This window comes from Podarcis melisellensis (assembly GCF_964234715.1).
Source record: "Podarcis melisellensis genome assembly, chromosome: 4".
In the NCBI taxonomy this organism is placed as follows: Eukaryota; Metazoa; Chordata; class Lepidosauria; order Squamata; family Lacertidae; genus Podarcis; species Podarcis melisellensis.
The window spans coordinates 42,340,146-42,361,250 of record NC_138531.1 but is presented as its reverse complement, the minus strand read 5'-3'; the positions used below and the strand labels follow the sequence as shown (position 1 = coordinate 42,361,250).

General features: G+C 41.9%; 1 protein-coding gene and 1 long non-coding RNA gene across 8 annotated transcripts; one reads left to right on the top strand and one right to left on the bottom strand.

Moving 5' to 3' along the window:
- The first annotated feature begins 281 nt into the window (after window positions 1–281).
- On the top strand, window positions 282–12,816 carry LOC309368917. Of its 2 annotated transcripts, XR_014167968.1 has the most exons (4): window positions 282–649; window positions 2,069–2,175; window positions 7,049–7,221; window positions 12,684–12,816. It is a non-coding gene; the product is annotated as an uncharacterized lncRNA (long non-coding RNA). The 2 variants fall into 2 exon arrangements; XR_014167969.1 differs by lacking the exon at window positions 282–649 and having other exon boundaries at window positions 1,564–2,175.
- LOC309368916 (organic solute transporter subunit alpha-like) lies at window positions 3,226–21,075 on the bottom strand. 6 transcript variants are annotated; one of them, XM_081909268.1, is made up of 9 exons: window positions 19,435–20,283; window positions 16,000–16,151; window positions 14,736–14,809; window positions 13,090–13,248; window positions 10,939–11,050; window positions 9,877–10,023; window positions 7,444–7,549; window positions 6,994–7,162; window positions 3,226–4,332 (listed from the first exon to the last, which is right to left on the bottom strand). In XM_081909268.1, the coding sequence occupies exons 1-8, from the start codon at window positions 19,514–19,516 to the stop codon at window positions 6,996–6,998; spliced, it is 999 nt and encodes a 332-aa protein (XP_081765394.1). In that variant the 5' UTR covers window positions 19,517–20,283; the 3' UTR covers window positions 3,226–4,332; window positions 6,994–6,995. The 6 variants fall into 6 exon arrangements, with proteins under 6 accessions (XP_081765394.1, XP_081765395.1, XP_081765397.1 ...); XM_081909269.1 differs by having other exon boundaries at window positions 3,226–4,328; XM_081909271.1 differs by having other exon boundaries at window positions 3,227–4,218.
- Between the last annotated feature and the right edge of the window lie 30 nt (window positions 21,076–21,105).

Genomic DNA, 21,105 nt, shown 5'->3' with positions numbered 1-21,105 from the left:
CCTGTAGTTAAGAAAAGCTGTTGGTCTTAGACCAGAGAGCAGGGCCAGCTCACCCATGAGGCAAGGTGAGGTGACCACCTCAGGCAGCAGGGTCCACTGGGTCAGCAGATCCTGATTTCAATCTTTCTTTCCCTGCTTGTTCCTAGTGTAGACCTTAGGGTCTGCCTTAGGTACCAAAAACTATTGGAACGGGTCTGCCAGAGATACAGCACAGAAATGATTGGGCATCTAGTTGGCCACTGTGAGCATGGTTTGCAGAGCTAGACGGGCCTTTTATCTGACCCAAAGGGTTCTTCTTCTTATGTTCTTGCATCTCCAGACTAAACTTCAGAATGCCCTGCACGGTCAAGAAGAAGACCTGAAATCAACCTTCTGTCTCCATTGTCACAAACTGCAGTTCTTATCGGCTCTGAGAAGACAGAACTGCAGCGCAGACTGCTGTTACAATGACACAGCAGGACTTATTTCTGAGTAGACATCCATAGGATTGAACTGTATATTCAATATGCACCTCTACAATATGAATATGCATTCTACAGGAAATGGGCTAGGCTCATTCATCACAGAATTCTGAATTGTCTCTTGAGGATAATTGCCATTGGTTCTCCTCACCTGTTGCGCCCAAATCTTCCCCTCTGGATGAAAAGGAGTAAGAAGCCCTCCTTGCCCCCGGAATTGTATTGCAGCTCATTCGTCTGTGAAGCTTATATTTGTAATCTGTATCTATATAGCCGGTGCAGGGGGTTTGCTGAAGCTGGATTGTCCATATAAAGCCACGGAGAGAATGTTTACTCTTCTCAAAAAAATAGGAAAGGGAAAAGGTTGCAAAGAAGCACTTTAATTTATTGCTCTAAAGGACCCAGCACACAGCAAACTGCCTGTATCCAGAGCAACCAAATCACATATGAAAGATTTCTATTGTACATAGTACAGGGGTAGTGGCTGCTAGTGCCATTGACAACAGCAGGTAGGCTCATGGTAACAGGGCAATAGACAAAAGATAATGGAACTGGAATGCTGAATCCAAGGAGAAACAAACAATCCAGAGATAATGAGTGAGGAAAACTGAGGGTCGGAGGAAATTGCAAGAGAAATCTCCATGACTATATAGGCTAGCTCAGAGTTGCTGCTCGTACAGCACTATTGCTGCTTGACAGGCCTGCATGTGTACGATTGGTAATTGTGTTCCCTATGATATTGATATTCCATTTACAATCAGCACGACAAAATTATCAAGGCTCAGCTTCACAGGCGTCTCATCTCTTTGTTTGGTACAAAGCATAGCTGTGATCGGCCGCGTTCTATAGAACAAAGATCGCCCATTGGTCTGGAGCCAAAGGTTCCTTTCCTTTGAGAGAAGGAATCTTCCTCCATCCAACGAAGGAGAACTTCCACGGAAGGAAGCTGCTTCTATCAGAAGATCTTTGGATCCAAACTACTGTATTTTATAATGTGGTTAAAAAACAAACAAGCCTAACTTCATTTGGTTTATAGGATTTATTACAAATCACAAAAAAGGAGATAGTAAACATCAGATATTATCTTTAACACCTCAGCCCACCTGTGTATCATGTCTTATTTTAAAATAACAGATTGATAATTAATTTAAATATAATAAAAATATTACATCTGATGTTTTCCTATATACCAAGTAATTGTCTGCCACTTACGATAAGGGGCAAGACTAGAGAAGGAGATGAACTTTTAGGAAATGTGTTCCTTTTTCTGAAGTTCAAACACTGGGCACACCGGTAGGTTTGCAAAAATACGTCCCGGCTTTTCTGTGGCAATTGCACAATCACAGTGCCATGTTGAGTAGAACAAACTCTTTTAATGAAACCACAACACTTTTTCTGTCAGCCTGACTTGTGTTGTCCATCTGGTACAACACAAATTTGCTAGGTTTTAAATTCCCTGAAAATTCTGATATGAGGTCAGTAATGATAATGCTCCCAACCCTGTTAAAGGCTGTTTTTTTCATATGCCATGGTATAAATAATAATAATACTGCCAGCTTTTAGTTATGCCAAAATTAATTTACTGCTCCCCTGCCCTCTTTTATCTCTAGATGAATCCTTGGGCATGGTACCATCAGGAGGAGAACTTTGGGATCAACATCCTGGGCCACACTCAGCAGAATGAGCAAGAGGACCTCCAAACACAGCATATTTTGAAGTAAGTGAGTCAAAATACATTATCGAAACAGCCCCCCACCCCAGGTAATTAAGTCGAGAGTAATTATCTAACTGCACTGCTGATGTTTGGATCTTGGTATGACATCGGGAGACAGATTGCTGGTGTTGGTCTTCATTCAGTGGGTACTAGCTTTGCAACAGGAAAGAAACTGCCCAAGCCTAGCTTCTGTTTTAGAAAGGAGTTTCAGGAAATGGTAGCTTTTCCCCTCAGCAATAAGTTTGTTACCTTGAATCGCTGTATAACGGTCACAATGTTTCACTGCATTTATTTATGTTACACTCTGTGAACTCAAGAAGAGTCTTGAAGCTGGACCAGACCAAAGGTCCACCCAGTCCAGCAGCCTCTTTGTCCACAGTGACACAGCCACGTGTTTCCCGGAAGTCGATAAGCTGGGGGCAAGCTTATGAGCCCTTCCCACACCAGCTCAGCAGTACATCACTATGCCGTGGTGGAGAATTTGGGCGGCTGGGGGTGTGGGGAGCCAAACCTGCACCTTGGGGGGGGGGCGTTTCTCTACACAGCTCCTTGGAAGACTGAAAATTACCAGTAATGCTATTAAGCAGGGTTGTCAACGTGAATAAAATGGGGTGGGGGGGCAGCTAAGCTCGACCCCACATAATCACATGATGTGGCATTTGCACACCATTTGAATGGCAGTGCCCATCAACTTTGGGGAGAGCCTTGCAGGGAGCCTGAGAGGCAACTAAGTGAAGTAATACACATCGCCATGTAAGAGTGACCTCCCCCTACGACACCATAAAGTCCAGAGTCTAAAATTACCTAAAAGGTAAAGGTAAAGGGACCCCTGACCATTAGGTCCAGTCGTGGCCGACTCTGGGGTTGCGGCGCTCATCTCGCTTTATTGGCCGAGGGAGCCGGTGTACAGCTTCTGCGTCATGTGGCCAGCATGACTAAGCCGCTTCTGGTAAACCAGAGCAGCGCTCCGGAAATGCCGTTTACCTCCCCGCCGGAGCGGTACCTATTTATCTACTTGCACTTGCTTTTGAACGGCTAGGTTGGCAGGAGCAGGGAGGGAATTACGGGAGCTCACCCTGTCACGGGGATTCAAACCGCCGACCTTCTGATCGGCAAGTCCTAGGCCCTGTGGTTTAACCCACAGTGCCAGCAGCACTGGTACCATCAACCTATTACCATGCTGTGGCTTGGGTTTCATATATACAGTGCCCTGGTTTGCACTCATAAAAATCTGTGATTGAAACTAAGAGCATAACAAATGTTTGTTTCCTGTAAAGGAAGTGCATGCAGTCTCATTTGCATTATAGGTATAATACAAATGAGCATCTGCATATTTGGAATCACAATGACGCAAACCAGATAGAGCATCTAAAACAGGCCTGAACATCTTGAATGCTTTTTAACATTTTAGCACCTTCTTGAAATCAGTCGTTTTAGTATGGGAACAGAGCTAAATACAGAATCACGGTAAGTTGAAGCAATCACTGGGACAGTCTCTGAAAGTTCTTGAGCATACGAGAGGCTCACATGTGTATTTCATGAAAGAAGCTATACAGCAACCTAAATCACTTCAGCTCTTTTTCTAATCCCAAAGAAATGAATCCCTCTCTCATTAGGCTCCACATAGGTTCAGATGTTATACATTGTGGTAATTATTTCCAAATCACAAGTGCAAACACTCACCCTGATTGGAAAATTAGCAGATTTCAAACTCGGGTAATTTGTTCTTAATGAGGAACTTGTTGAACTGAATTTAACAATTAGCTCACTCCCTTTGCTGGCTGAATGTGATAGGGTTATGTGGAAGAGATCAAATATTCATCTAAGTGATTTCAGCCAAAAAGCGAGGGGAAGCGATCAAGGTTGTAATCTTACGAACACTTACTTGGGAGTAAGTGCCACTGAATTTAATGGGACCTGTTTCTGAGTATACATACTTAGGATCCGGCTGCAGAAAAACTCAATACTTCTATTCCTCCAGTGCTATTATGAAGCAGCTGAGACTGTGATTCTAAAAGGAGGTGTATAGTTGATCATTCTTCAGACCTGAAGATGATAGAACAGAATAAGGATGGATGGATCTGCCAGTCTCACTTTTTCTCTCTTTCTTATTTTCACAGTCTGAAATTCAGTTCACCACATTTTTGTATCAGTTTCTGTCTTAAAAATATTAAAAAGTCATCACCAAAAATTACCAGCATTTTAAGGTGTATTTCCCTTAATATACACATTTGGATGCAATTTTCCCAACTAGAAGCACTTTCAATGCTTTCCCCCCCCCACTAATACATACATTGTTATGCACACCTTCCCCTAATATACACATTTTTTGGCTGGAGATCTGCATTGCGTAATTTGGAAAGTATGGATTTTGAAAACTAACTGTGTGTAGGTAGATTTGCATTAAAATGCAAACTGACCCAAGTTTCTCTCCCTTCCCTGTAATAGAAGTACAGTTGACTGTGGGTGCAGATATTCTTTTTGGGGGGAGAAGTGAGTCCCACTAACAGTAGCTGGTCACACAGGCTTTACAGCCATTTCAAGTACTACCAAAAAAAAAAGAGAAGAAAAAGCTTGTGTGGGACAAAAAAAAATGTGTTTCAACCCACCAGTCAACATGTTCTGTCCTAACACCAATATCTCCAGAAAACTATAGTGTGTACCTAGCAAGAGGAAAAAAAGGAAGGGACTCCTGCACTTTGAAGAGTTGTGTGAAGAAGTGAATTTCAGGAAGTGTAACTTGCATGGCAAACTAAACCTGCTGGCATTCGGATTTCTACACAACCGTTAAATCTGTAGGATATGTTTTCTCTCACACATCTGGCCCCCCTACGTGATTTTTTAACAGTTCGATTTTATGCATGTTTATGCAGAAGAAAGTCCCAAAAGGGCCCGCTACCAAATAAATGTGCATAGGATTTCTTTGTAAGTCTAATTTAAGAGAGCAGCCAGTGCTGTGTGTAAGATTCTTGAAAATAAGTAGCAAGCTTCGGCCTAGTGTGGGCACAGTCCAATAAACCATATTTGTTAGATGAAGAATAGGGATGGTTCTACTTCGTCTTTATTCATTCTCCCTCATCAGGAGTGGGAACCTTGTGCACCTCCCACCCAGGTGTTGCTAGAATACAACTTCCATCTGTTCTAACCAGCATGACCAATGGTTAGGGATTAAAGGAGCAGGATGTAAAAGTCTTTTCTACTTGTTTTATGAATGACATTTTATGCTGTTCACTGCCATGACATGTTGGAGGTATATAGAAATTTGCCAATAAATAAAATAGAATAATCTCATAAACCAATGAATCTAATGAAGCATTTATAGGGTTTATTAAGACACAGTTTAATCACAGTTCTTGGTTTCGACCCATGAGATTAAACCTGGATCAGATATAATGGGAAACTATGATTTAACAAGGTCTGGAAGGCTTGCCAGAACGATGCAATGACCTTTTTCACACAGGTCCCTTGCATGAGAGGTTGCATTTTCAAGTAGCTACCTGGTCAGTGATTGTATGTATAAATCAGATCTTGCCTCTTGAGCCCAGGAGTTAAATTACAAGTAGGCATTCAGAATAGCACTTAAAGCAACATGTGTGGGGTGGTGCGGCTGCATAAGCACACGGGCTCTGCCCTCCATCATCAGCACCTGTCTCCAGCAGGAAAACCACCTCTATATGTGGAAGAAAACCAGGATTTCATAACCCTGATTTCCCAGGGTGTTAAAATGCACAGAAACCACCCCAGCACAGTCAGTCACCCTGGATGATACAGAGTACAACATGGAAATGGGGGAACCAGAACTAGCACACTCATGCACACTCTCTGCTCCTTGCATGTTCCTTGAAGCCATAGGATCTGTGAGACCTTTGGTTTTCCCATGTTATTGGCTGGCAAAACGGAACCAGGAGCAAAGGAACTTAAACTATGGTGCATGTGTTTTTCTTTTACTGTATTGTTATACACTCAAGGATATAGATACTAAGCACAGTTCAATAAACTTATATTTGTCCTAGGGCAACTCTGCCTGTTCTCAGCTCTTTGGCTTACTCTCCTGCTTCTTCTCGTAGCATTGGTGGCACCTCAGAAGGGGATGCTGACCTCCTGGTCCCTTCTTTTTTCTTGCCTATTCTCTGCCACATCCTAGTGCTGCTTCGGCATCCAATATTAGTCACATGCCATTCTGTGCGCCACCACAGCAATGCACAACTACAGGATCAGTGTGTAGTAAAACTTGGATGACAGTTGTTGAGATAGTCTGAATCATTACTTCTACCCATCATAAAGGCAACAGAAAATACGTTTTTGTTTTTTCTAATGCAACAGCTTGGAATTTGGAACAAGGCTCCATAAAATGCACAATTTTCCAGCAGATTAAGCTACATTGTTCTATGACACCTGTGTAAAAATTAAACCATGCTACTGGGAGATAAGTTGTTCTCCAGTCCAATTTTTGTTTTACTTTTCTACATTTAAGGCTCAGTTAGCTTTAACCATCATGAGTAATAGCTACACTTATCACAACTTTTTTTTTTTTACAATATCAGATGATTATGAGAAAGTTAGCTAAAGTTGGCACTTGTGAGCTTTCCTTATAATAGTCCTCATTATGTCAAAGCATAACATGGCATCACTGGATGATTCCTTTAGCTAATGTGCAATGCACCAGTTTAGTTCTGGACACCCACTTCCCAGCCCTGAATGCCCAGCTCATGTGGATTTATTCCACTAGTGCCAATATTACATTGCCATGGAAAATATATTGGTCAGAATCTTGGATGTCCCAGTTAGTATCTGATCAGTCCTTAAATTACTGGTGCTTACTTTTAAAAAATGTTGCCCTCCACACTGATCCTGCTGTTCTGTTTGTTTCCCTTAGTTTCCTGCTCTGAAACCACTGGAAGCTCCAGGTCATCGTTTCCTTTCCTGTAGACAACTCGTGAGATCAGAGTGATGAGAAACATTTCCATAATGAGTAGCTGTTGGTCCATATCTGGCAAATCGAAAGGGAACAACAGAGCAAGAGGTTTAAGGACCAGGAATGAAAATAAGGTGGGCTCAAACTTGCTTTCATTAAACTCTTGCAGTGGACAACTGTTGGAATGGGTAATGCTACTTGGAGCATCAGATGTCATGATCTCAATAACAGTTGGACTTTTACAGTGGCCCTGCAGAGGTGGAATACATAATTTACAGAGGTGGAATACATTATAAGTGAATGTAGAAATGAACCCACTTTAGCCTGTCATAGAAACTGAAATCCAAGCAACTTACATGCTCCTCTTGCTGAAGAAGAAAGTGGAGGCACACAAGCAATTACCCCTTCCATAGCCAATATGTTGATGATGGTTGCCTGGAGCTGACTCAAAATGAGGGCAAACTACATAAACACAGAGAAAAAGAAAATTGTCATGCTAAAAAAAATCCCATTTTAGTGCAGAGTGAACGTGATTCAGTGAAAACTATATACATTTTCCATCTTAAATTAAAATAAAGAGGTAAATCCCCAAGAGGGGGATGACACTACAGAAGGTTCTCTGTTTGGAAGTACCATGAGGGGGAGGGTGCCATGCATTTAGGCTGATATTGAAAGATGAATACTCATAGTGCATGTTTTCTCTTGGTGAAAGATCATGGTGCCCATGGAGAAGAATCCTGAAGGGTGAACTAGAGAATAGATGGCCCAAGAGAGGGGCAAGTTGCACATTCCTATATGTCATGTTTTGTTGTTTCTCCAGCCTTCCCCAATAGGGTGTCTTCCAGATGTGTTAGACCAAAACATCTGGAGGCTACGTAGTTGTAGAAAGCTGCATTGTGCCCTCAGCGTAGACTTCTTCCACCTTGGTGGGAAGAACGTACTTGCACTTATCAAATTTTATGGACTTGATTCAAACTGTGAAGATTTGTCTTGAGAGACAGAAAGGCAGCCCAGAAACTGCCATCTCCTGTGTCCACCATGTTATTGGGTGGGGCACTGGAGGAGGAGGCATGGCTGATTGCCATGGCTACACCTTGCAGTGGAACAGGGTAGGCTAGAAGGAAAACTAAAGTCCCTTATAAGAGCACACTCAGGAATGGACTGCCCAGGCTTAAAAGCCAGCTCAAGGCAGCATGCATGGCTTTTCCACTGCTTGTTTTATCATTCCAACATTCTTAGGAAGTAAGATACTGATTGCCTTAAAACCAGGTCACCCAGAAAGTATTATTTGTTGTTTAGTAATTTAGTCGTGTCTGACTCTTCGTGACCCCATGGACCAGAGCACGCCAGGCACTCCTGTCTTCCACTGCCTCCCACAGTTTGGTCAAACTCATGCTGGTAGCTTTGAGAACACTGTCCAACCATCTCGTCCTCTGTCGTCCCTTTCTCCTTGTGCCCTCAATCTTTCCCAACATCAGGGTCTTTTCCAGGAAGTCTTCTCTTCTCATGAGGTGGCCAAAGTATTGGAGCCTCAGCTTCAGGATCTGTCCTTCCAGTGAGCACTCAGGGCTGATTTCCTTAAGAATGGATAGGTTTGTTCTTCTTGCAGTCCATGGGACTCTCAAGAGTCTCCTCCAGCACCAGAATTCAAAAGCATCAATTCTTCGGCAATCAGCCTTCTTTATGGTCCAGCTCTCACTTCCGTACATCACTCCTGGGAAAACCGGACCTTTGTTGGGAAGGTGATGTCTCTGCTTTTTAAGATGCTGTCTAGGTTTGTCATTGCTTTTCTCCCAAGAAGCAGGCGTCTTTTAATTTTGTGGCTGCTGTCACCATCTGCAGTGATCATGGAGCCCAAGAAAGTAAAATCTCTCACTGCCTCCATTTCTTCACCTTCTATTTGCTAGGAGGTGATGGGACCAGTGGCCATGATCTTAGTTTTTTTTTATGATGAGCTTCAGAGCATATTTTACGCTCTCCTCTTTCACCCTCATTAAAAGGTTCTTTAATTCCTCCTCACTTTCTGCCATCAAAGTTGTGTCATCTGCATATCTGAGGTTGTTGACATTTCTTCCAGCAATCTTAATTCCGGCTTGGGATTCATCCAGCCTAGCCTTTCGCATGATGAAAGTATTATAGTACAGTAGGAATCTGAACTCCTTCTCCCCAGTCCCCCCCTTTACACCAGCTCTCTCCTTTGCATATTGGGGCAATTAAAAATAAATTGTGGGTTGGGTCCAACTAAGTTGAATTTAGGTTCCATCAATGGGACAAATTAGCATCCCTACACACTCTGACATGGGAGTAGATCCCATATAACTCAATTGAATTTACTCTGTTTGAAGTTGACATATATAGGAGAAACAGCACAAAATAAACTGTGGTGCTCTGAAAACATTTAAACAATCACATTTTTACCAGTACTACCGTAGTCTTTAGAAGTACGCCTTGGGCTTTAGTCTTGTATCGCAGGATATGTCTTTGTTCTACACCACTTCCTTCCATGCAGGGAAAAGGAACTCAGTGTACGCTGCATTTTTACCACCCAAAACTTTAGGAAGACTGAAAACTCTAAATATTGCTCAGTTCTCCATTGTCACCCAAAAATGTTGAAAGAAACTATCAGAAAATAGGAGTTAGCTACAAAGAAGAGCTTTCATACTTCAAAGGCTTTAAGTAATAAAGTCTTTGATCTTGAATTCCTATTTTAGGTTTGCAGAGCTGACTATAGAGCTGTCTTCCAGAAGCATTTCAAATGAAGGCCTGCAATGTAGTCTTAACTATCTCACCTGATAAAGTGCAAATTTAGGGATAATCTTCTTGCAGTTAAGGAGAGCGCGGACTCGCTGGAACATGATTCCGATTGGCCACAGGGCAATGATAGTAAGGACACCTATGAAGCAGTTAATCCAAATGGCAGCTCCGTTGGGAGATAACTGAAAAGGTACATTGAACAGATACACAGATTATATTCCACAGCAGGTCCTTTTCTGCTTCCAGAACAAACTTATTTGTATAACTCATATACACACTCAGCAGCACCAAAAGCATCCACACCACCCTCAGAGCAGACCTATTGAAATCAATACATTCAAGTTGGTGGGGAAGATTAAAAAACCTCTCATTTCCACGTCTTTCCCCAACACCAATTCCCTCCTCCCTGCTGCTATTTCTGGAGTAGGGAACCTTTTCCAGCAACCTTCTGGGGCTCACATATGAGTGGTGGGTATGGCTGGGGAGCAAAGGTGCTTATGGCAACAAATACAAATTTTACCTTTGTAAAGTAGTTTTTACACATGCACCACTCTCTGTGCTCTGTTCAGACAAGCAAGAGGCTTTATCAGAGTTCAATTGCAGCCAAAACACAAACAAGGCCAGTGAGGGGTGTGGCTTGAGAGAGGGGGTGTGACTTAGGAGAGTTCCAAGGGCCAGAGAGAGAAGCTAGGAGGGCCACATTTGCCTCCCGGAGGTTTCCCCCTATTAAATGCCACCACACATGTAACATTGCCTACAGTAGTTTGGCTCTGTTCCATGCGTCTGCCAGTAACTAAGCAGGTCAGCTAAAGACATGTTTGTTTCAATTAGCTTTTCCAGTGGAATGGAAAGGTCTCTGCCCTAGGTATTTATTTTGAATTATTTAAAAACCTATATTTAGTTGGTTTTCTACTGTTATTACAGCTTTTTAGTTCTTTTTATTCTATGTTTGTATTCTGTGTCATAGCATAGCAAGACCATGGTGATTTATGCCTACATTCTGACTGGTACTTTTTAGTTCAAAACAGTTTTAGGTGTACAGATATTTCTTATCATTCTTTGTTAACTTTCAATAAATTCTTCAAACCTTTGCTTACATCAGAGGGACTGTAGTTTCCATTGGTCCAAAGTACTATTGATAGAAACATTAGCACAGGGCGGAGGAATGCAAACTGGAAAGTCCCCAGCTTCAGTAAAAATAGTGTTTGTCTGCCAAATAAAAAAAAGGGGGAAGGACAAATTCATAATCTCAAAGGAGACTGAGGTAGTAATCTTGATCCACTGACACGTATTGGGCTTTTGCCTTGGACAGTAAATATCCCTACCCGACGCCAACCCCCCCCCCCCATTACATCTTTCCTTCCTCTCTTTATTCAGATATCCAACCTCCTTCTCTTTCCACCTCAGACACTCTCATTAATGAAGGTAAGCTGCTATTTAATGTACTCTGTGCTATATTAATGAACTTTGGCTTAATATAATTGCTCAATTAATACAGCCATAATTGCATAATAATGATATAATTATAGTGGCAATTTTACTCCTGCAAATAATTACAGAATTATAAACAGTACAAACGAGTGTACAAATGAGCTGGCAGATCACCTCTTTTTGCTTTCTTGAAGAAGCGAAGGAAGTGTTTGAGAACATGCAAGCTTCAGTGACATCTCTACCCTCTGTCAATCTAAGGACCAAATAATAAATAGAATCATAGAATCATAGAATTGTAGAGTTGGAAGGGACCCCGAATCTCATCTAGTCCTATCCCTGCAATGCAGGAATCTCAACTAGATCATGCATGACAGCTGGCCACCCAACTTCTGCTTAAAAACCTCTAAGGAAGGAGAGTCCACCACCTCTTGTGGGAGTCTGTTCCATTGTCAAACAGCTCATACATTCTTACAATCAGAATGTTTAGTCTGAATCTCCTTTTTTGTAAGTTGAAGCCATTGATTCTCATCCTACCCTCTGGAGCAGGAGAAAACAAGCTTGCTCCATTTGACAGCTGTTTAGCTATTTGAAGATGGCTATCATATCTCTTCTCAGTCTCCTCTAGGCTAAACATACCCAGCTACCTCAGGGATGGTTTTAGGGTAGTGTAAGCAGTTTGGCCACCCTGGGTGCCGCACTGCAAGGAGTGCCACAACAATACTGTAGAGCGGAGCACCGAATTTTAGCGTTACACATGGTTTCTGTCATCAGATCTCCCATGGATTATTCATATTTTAATAATCCTGTGGCTCAAAGATGGTGAATCAGAGTAAGGAAGTGGTTTTAAAAGAGGGATGTGGAACCTCAGGCCTTGGGGCCTAAATGTGGTCCTCCAGTTCTTTCTACCTAGTGCTAGGAACTCTTCCCTAGCCACCCCACTCACTGGCCCCGCATCACACCCTGGGTGTTTCTGCCTCACTGAAATGTGTTCTTGAACTCTGATGGTGCCTCTCGTTGGTCTGGGTGGAGGATAGAGAGGGGTGTGTGGGTGTGTGCAGAAACTAGCCTGCTGTACAAAGGTACAATTTACATTAATTGCCATGCCCACATTTGACTCTGGCTCCACCCACCGCTGGCATGTGGCCCAGAAGGGAATGCCGCCCTTTCACTGAAGCTGACTTTCCACCTACTTCCCACATCTTTTTTCACAGTCTAGATCCTCCATTCTAGGCAAGGGTTTTGCGTGTGGCCCATATGGAGCCAATAAGTTAGCACGGTCACGTTAACTCATGCTAACTAAAAACAAGGAGAGGAAACAGAAGTAATCAGTGAGAGAAGGATAGGTTGCCTTTCTGTCTATTGCCCCCCACTGGTTCAACTAACTTATTGCAAATGTCTGTTCTTGATTTAGGACCAACAGAGTGGATCTTGCAGTCCATCTACTCCAAACCCATGCTCAGTGCAGAGAATCCAGAGCCAGAGCATCTGCAAAAGATGGCAGTCCAATCTCTGCATCCTAGAAGAATTCCAAGGCAGCACTCGGTCCAGATTCAAATATATTTGGCTTTGAGCTTCCTTTAAGTATATGATCGAAACTAAAACACTGCTCAGTGGGGTATGCTACCTTGGGTTCCAGAATGGTAGGAAGGTGGTATGTCAGTGTAAGAAAACTGAGGTGAATGTGCTGACTTTAAACCACACCCTTTCCCTTTAATAATAACAACACTCTGATTATACCAAAACCTTTCCAACTCAAATGTTTTGCAGATTTCCCTCCCTTCACCTTCAGAACTGGTTGGTTTTATAGAGAAACTCACCTATTGATGCGTATATGTGGGAGGCAGAGGCAACAGCAGCAGCAGGGGCCTGTGCTTATCTTGAAGCGGTCGTTCTCAAAGTGCCTGAGGAATAGTTTTTGACCCCCACATTCTTTAATCATCATGAGCAGGAACTTGTGGATGACAATAGCAAAAAATCTATGGGAAGGAGGGAAAGGCACCTACATGTTAATATTTACACGGCTGCTCTCCTGTCTATGCATTTGTCACACATGACTGTCATGGCCGCAGGCTTGAGCTCAGAAGAGGAAGAGCTGGCTGAGGCCAGGTCTGCTGTTCTGCTAGCTGAGGAATTGGAGAAGGCTGCTGATGCTGGTGGATTGGAGCCTGAGCCTGAGCAGGGACCCTCACAGGGGCTGTCCCCCAGTTTTTACTTGCCTGGGGAATTGAGTGCTTCTCACAGTAGCATAGCTGCTCAACAGGGCACCACTCAGGAGGTTACAAACAGAGAGAGCTGGCCCTTTAAGAGCCACAGTCTTCAGGCCTAAAAGGATGGAGCCTGGAAGAAGTGGACTCATAAGACCTCAGTTCACCTTCAGCCTTTGTTGGCGCAAGTTGTTGTTGTTCACTTGGAGCTATCCATGGTGCAGTAACTACTGGGATGCCTTGAGTTGCCATTCCCTGAAAAACCTACCGTATTTTTTGCTCTATAAGACTCACTTTTTCCCTCCTCAAAAGTAAGGGGAAATGTGTGTGTGTCTTATGGAGCGAATGCAGGCTGCGCATCTATCCCAGAAGCCAGAACAGCAAGAGGGATTGCTGCTTTCACTGCACAGCAATCCCTCTTGCTGTTCTGGCTTCTGAGATTCAGAATATATTTTTTTATTGTTTTCCTCCTCCCAAAACTAGGTGCATCTTATGCTCTGGTGCGTCTTATAGAGCGAAAAATATGGTACCTTGTATTTGAAAGAGTGAGACAACTTTGTTTTAGGAGAAATAGCGGGGGGGGGGATTTAAATATTCCCTTCCTCAGGGCCACTTCATCAGTCTAATTTGCATCACCCACAGCTGCTTTTGGGTTGTTGTTGTTTTATTTTTTAAAAAAAGAACAAAAAGCTAAAGGATGCAAACTATTTTCTCTTCCTTTACAGTATGTGTTACAGCTGACAAGCCTCATCACACAGATCTCCAACTTGGGTTATTTTCCTATATTGGTGTACTTCTTTTCAGCAGTTTTTTTGTTTTTAAAAAATAAACTGCAATGTGCCATTTAGAAAAGACTGATGAAATGCCACTCACAGGTCAGAATCTTGCTCTAAAGAATACGTTTGAGAAATCAAAGGGGCTCTGCTGTTTCAATCCAGCTGCCAATCAAAGGAGTCTGTGGACTTTTAAAGTGCACAAACTAAAGAATACATCCCCCCCCCCGCACACATTTAACATTCCATTCTTTTATCTAGTCGGTGCCATTATTAGTTTCTACACTATCATCAAAGTCTGAGTTAACAGTATATTTCCCTCACGCAAAACCCCCCCACAAAAAACTGATAAAGGATTCTATTTTAACAAAAGGGCTGTTCCTACAAATACAAGATAACTATTTGTTTCCTTAATGCTGGAAACATTTTGCCTAAAAATGGAAACAGACGGGTAAATGCATATCTAAAAAGAGAGAGAAAACATACACTGCTGCAGTGAAATCTGTAAACATTGTTGAGCGAGGAATCCACATCCCAATACATGACGTAGTGGCAATCACCTGGAAAGATAGAGGAACATTAGGGCAAAACCTATTTATTAACTAAGTAGATTTGGGGGTGGGGGAATCTATTATCTTCTAAGTGAATATCCCTTCAATATTATCTAGTCTTGAGTTAGGCATCAGATCAGAACATCAGATTAGAGCTCTTTCTAAAGAACTTTTCCTTCAGAAAACATCAGATGGAGAAGCCCTACCTGGGGAAGTTCAGTATCCAAGTGGAATCATAGGAAGTGGCATTGTAAGTTATCGTACTATTTGTCCAAGTAGGCCAATATTGTCTATTTTGATTGGCAGCAGTAATCCAGAGTCATTGGCTATTCATTATTTTAACTCAGGGGTGGGAAGCCTATTTCAGCCTGAGGGCCACCTTCCCATGTGCGCAAGCTTCTGAGTGCTGCATGCCAGTGTTGGTTGTGGTAAAAGTGGATGTGGCCAGACACACCATTCTCTGTTTTCCATCCATCCAGGCATGCAAGCAAGCAAGCAAGAGATATTAACACACTTCAAGAGCACTTTTCAGGCACATGAAATCACTGAAAGAGAGCTGAGAGCAACGCCAGCGAGAGATATTGCCTGGGTGTGTGTCACTTGGGCAGAGTCTTATCGGCTGGGTAGAGAGGGCTGGAGGGCCACATTTGGCCCCTGGGTCTGATGGTTCCCCACTCCAGTTTTAGCTGAAGATGCCAGGGATTGTACCTGAGAATTTCTGCATGCAAATAATGTATGCTACTGCCTGCCCCTAAGAGGAAGGCATTGCCAGAGACCCAGTAATAGGGTCGTCTCTGAATGCCCTTACGTGAGTACTAAGAGGGTTTTCCATGCTTAGTGTAATTTAATAATCATAATCATAATAATTTATATCCTGCCCATCTGACCGGGTTTCCCCAGCCACTCAGGGTAGCTTATAACATATATAAAAACACAACAGAACACTAAATATTAAAAAAACAAAATATCCTATACAAGCAACAAACAAACCAATAAATCAATAGAAGAAAACCACAACAACATAACAACAAACAGCTTGCTGTTATACTCAAATTAAAATAACCACCAACCCCAACTAAACATATAACCCACACCAACCCGACAAAAACAAAATAGAGGAACCAAAATTAGAACTCTAAAACATTTAAAAACATTTTAGCCAGTTGCCCCAACCCAACTAATTTATTTATTCAACTTACTGGAGCAGCTGCATTTATCCAAATAAAAATGGATCTTTTGGAGGGTGGGATTTTGCGATAAATATAGAAAACTTCCTCCACAAACACCAGGTCAGCAGTCAGTGTCATTAAAGTCAGGATAGCAAAGAGCAATATTCCTGTCAAATCAAGGCCTGAAAGGATAAAGAGTTGTGGCAAATTTAAACAACAAGCTACAGCACATAAAGAAATGGAATACTTCAGCCTAGTAAAAGCAAGCAAGCATGCAAGCAAGTAAGCATATCCTTAATTCACAATCCAGGGCCTTCGAATCCATATTGGTATGGCTACAAAGTCAGTTTCATCACTGGGATTTAAGCTTGAGCAGAAAAAAATAGTTTGGGATTTTGAAATTGAGAGACAGTGGCAGTGTGTGTGTGTGTGTGTGTGTGTGTGTGAGAGAGAGAGAGAGAGAGAGAGAGAGAGAGAGAGAGAGAGAGAGAGAGAGAGAGAGAGAGAGAGGAATGTTTCTAGCTGGTCTTAGCTGGGGATAACTGGGGATAAAGGCTTGTTTGGCTTCCAAACTTCTGAACAGTCATATCTTGTATCCTGAATGCCTTGGTACTCAAATGTTTTGACTCCTGAGCGCCGCAAACCCGGAAGTGAGTGTTCTGGTTTGCAAACGTTCTTTGGAAAAAACGAGTGTCCGACGGGGCTTCCGGGACTTCCGATTGGCTGCAGGGGCCTCCTGCAGCCAATTAGAAGCTGCACTTTGGTTTCCAAACGTTTTGGAAGTCGAATGGCCTTCTGGAACGGATTCCATTGGACTTCCTAGGTACAGATGTATTAGGTATTTTTTTCTCCTGGTAGGGCTCATTTCCAGTTTCAGAGCCCCACCTCTAGGGGAAAAAACAGTTGAGGCATTGCTGTTACAGGCTGGAAAGGATTTAGAAACCCATATTACATACCCCATTATCAGTATGTATTAATAGAAGAATGTGGGAAGAGGCTAAACAATCAAATTCCATAAAGGAAGAACAAGGAAGTATTGGTAGTGGTAAAACACTGCAGCAGTGCAGCAACGCATTGTGGAACTTAGGTAGAACTTAGGTCTTCACTCTATGGCTACAGAATGAGTACATAACTAGCGGTAGAACCACACAGCAATTACAGAACACTACAAAAGCAGCCACGGCCATCTTAGGCCCACATTTAATAAACAAGCGCAGTTCCTCCACATTTATCACATGGTACATTGGCTGCCTGAATTCACTCCCCCTTTCTTTTACTTGGAGCTTTTCTGGCCAAAAATGTTCACATTAATGAAGCACCACGCCTATTTGTTTTTGTTTTTTAAGTGCTTAAAATCACAAACACAGTTTTTTAATTTTAACAAGTAATTTAAAAAAAAATTAAGGAATAAAATTTGGTATAATCAGGAATAGTAGACTATGTACCTGTTTGGGTGCATGTGCAAAATAATTCAGTAACAAGTAGATAGATAGATAGATAGATAGATAGATAGATAGATAGATAGATAGACAGACATACAGACAGATGTACACTCTCCTCCCCACACCTTAAGCAATAAACTGCTGTCAAAGAGAGTCATAGTTCTCTTGTATTGCTAGTTAGCTGTGTCAATTACATCTAGAATCAGGAACAATTGTTCTACACAGTCATAATTATATCTGGGATTTGCTGTATGATATCTGTAAATTCATTGATGCAAATTCTTATCCATGATAAGCTTTTGTATCAGTCAAATCATACCTTCTTCCTTCATTGCTAGGGGCTTTATATTTTTCCATTTCGCTGCAGTTTGGAACTTTGCCACCACTAAAATATGAGCTATTGGCTCTCTCCTAATCTGTGATATTTCTTCCTAGTCAGTAACACCCATCAAGATTGTTATGGAACCAAAGGGCAATCCCACATCTTTTTAACACGATGCTTTGTGAATGACCTTTTTTTTTTTTAAAAAAAAAAGAATGCGTTGACACTGATTAATTGGCAGTAAACTGTGACTGTGATTCCAGATAAACAGACCCAGTGCTAACTATGGGGACTGATTCCAGGAAAAATGCAGCCCTCCCAGACACCACCCCAGTGTTGCTCACAGCATTGCAGAACCTAATAAGTTCAGCTCATAAATAAATAAATAAATAAATAAATAGGCGGGCGAGTCTAAGGGCAGGTGTCCCGCACTGAGGCTAGTTGTGCCTTTAGTGTCTATACACAACTACACATTATTTCTGTACTACTGTCATATCGTAGTTCAATAAGTTTTAAACTTTTGCTTTCCCTTGCCATTCTCTGTGTCCACATGACCCCATACTTGAGAACAGCAGGAAAGCTTTGACACCTAATTTCTAGCAGGTGGAACTGCTCATACAATGCAAAGGCAGAGGAACTGTGGGAAGTGCCTGTTTTGATCCACACACCTAAAGTTCCCCATTTCTGATCAGTGGGTATTGTGTCAGTTGCTCATTCCCATGAGAACAGTGACTAATAAACAGCATTATCATACATATTGCCCATTCCGCATTTGTTTTGTATGGCAGCACCTGCACTCCGGAACTCCTTGCCTATTGAAATCAATCAGGCACCTCCACTGTACTCTTTTTTGTGCCTGCTAAAAATATTCCTGTTTAGAGAGCCAGCGTGGTGTAGTGGTTAACAGCGGTAGTCTTGTAATCTGGGGAACCGGGTTCGCTTCCCCGCTCCTCCACATGCAGCTGCTGGGTGACCTTGGGCCAGTCACACTTCTCTGAAGTCTCTCAGCCTCACTCACCTCATAGAGAGTTTGTTGTGGGGGAGGAAGGGAGAGGAGAATGTTAGCCGCTTTGAGACTCCTTAAAGGGAGTGAAAGGCGGGATATCAAATCCAAACTCTTCTTAAACTAGCTTACCCAGATGCTTAGAAAGTTGAGGTGATTTTAATCTCTTTTAGTATTTTAACTTTTGTTTTATGTTTTAAAGTATGGTTGTAATTTTTATTTTATTTTATCATTTTGTAAATCACTGTGAGTGGGGGTTTTTTTTACAATCAAGCAGTATATACATTTTATGAAATAAATAAAATAATATTATCATAATCATCAACAATCATACAATCATATATCTGTTTGGAATTCTTCCTGCACGAGCCCTGCTAGAAAGAAGCATCTTTGTGTTTTTGTGGTTGAAACTCTTTTTAATTTTAAAGTTACAGGTGAATAAATTTGCCATTCAAAGTCATTATGCATTCATCAAGACTAGATTAAGTTTGCCTTTAAGCCTTTCTGATGAACATTAATGTGTCCTCCTCATTTCAAATGCCATTTAAAAAGTAGGTCAGTCCAGAACAACAGTGAAAGAAAAAGCTTCTCATTAACACACTCACACACACACCAGTTTGATTAATCTGGTAAAAAAAAAACCCAAAAAGGATTTATTCACACAGACTTACGTTGTTCTCAACAGTGAATAAACTTACTTTCTAATATTACTTGTGAGTATGGACGTTCATTTGCAGAACAGACAGGATCCAATGTCCCATTATTTCCCGCTTCTTCCATTTTAGGAACTTTCTTCAGGGACGCTTTCCCTTCTTTTCTCTCTAGCCCTCCCTGTTCAGATTCTTTTCTTTCTCTGAGTGCTGCAGCTGTAAGGAAGACTGAGATCAGCTTTCTGCTAGTTCCCTTTTGTTCTTCCAGTCAAGCTCCGCTGGCTGAGGTGACAGGCACGTCTGAAATCAGTGAAACACTGACTGTCCAAATGCTCTGCTACTTTCTTTCTACAGTTCCACAAGATAAGAAGCGGCAAAACAATAGTCAGGTGAGACACAGAGATCTGGCACTAGCAGCCAGGTCCTAAGAGGTCAAATAGAGAAAGAGACAGGGCGATGTGAGACTGAAAGGGCTGTCTCTTCTGGCCAGGATGTTTGGTATGCCACACCTTTTCCACCAACTGTTACCAGCTTCATTGCCCTCAGCAGGGTGCAATGTTGTAAACCGCAACCTGTTCTCATGGTACACAGTAACATGTGAAATGGTTCTGTATAAAAGATGACATTGTGCTTTGAACATTTCCTTTTGCTGAGCCTTAACAATTGAACAATATACTGTACCACGCAGAAGGGTGTTGCTGGTTTTTTTTTTTTTGCAAATGATACTATTTCAGTATTTGTTGTTGTACATGGGAAAGACTGAGCAATAAATCAAAGGTGTACTACGTGGTTTTCAGATAATCTCGGCCCAGGAAACCCACTTTTTCACATCAACCCGTCTGAACGTCTGCCATCCCTGCGCATCTACAATATAATCCCAATGCTTTGCAGAGGACCCTAATCTTAGAATATGTTCCATATTCCATTCTTACTGGAATGCACCTAAGCATTTCTACAGCTATGCAGTGCCAGGGGACAAATGGCTAATGTCAGACAAGTTGCCTTTTCGGGAAAGTTGCTCACCATTATAGCTCTTTTCACTGATAAACTGACAATAAGGGACCACACTGGTTTCCCCAGAACACAGTTTGAAAAGCACTGTTTTAGCTACTATAGATTTAATGTTCAAATTCTTGCTAAAGGAAATGGATAAACTGATTTGGCTGCTGTACACCTGATGTGCAAGGGAGCCTGTTTATTTGTGGAGAAGCTTTCCTGCTACAGCAAGCTATTCATAATAGGGCCACTTGCTAAATCAAAATGTTTGCATACAAGCCACTCTACCTCTTCGCAGCCACTGCATGTGAGCCCAGGCAACTTCCAATTTATACGATGGAGGGGGTTACGTTCCAAGGCTCCACATGTTTAAGTGAAATCTTATATATTATGAAGGGGAAAGCCTTGATTAATAAGTGTTTGTGTGTGTACAGGCATACCTGAGCATAAGATGTTCCATGAGAATCATGGCCTTATCATGTAAAACCTAAACACAAAAAAGAAGGCTTATATGGTGAAATTTCTGTATAGAAGAGCAATAACAGAAAAACGTTCCACTTCAATGCATGATCACATAGGCCTGAATAAGATGATTCATTTCAGCTAGCACCCAGCATCGAATTTCATATATGCTTAGAATATTACTTAGAAAGTTGAGGTAATTTGAATCTATTTTAGTATTTTAACTTTGTATGTTTAAAGTAGGGTTGTGAATTTTTCTTG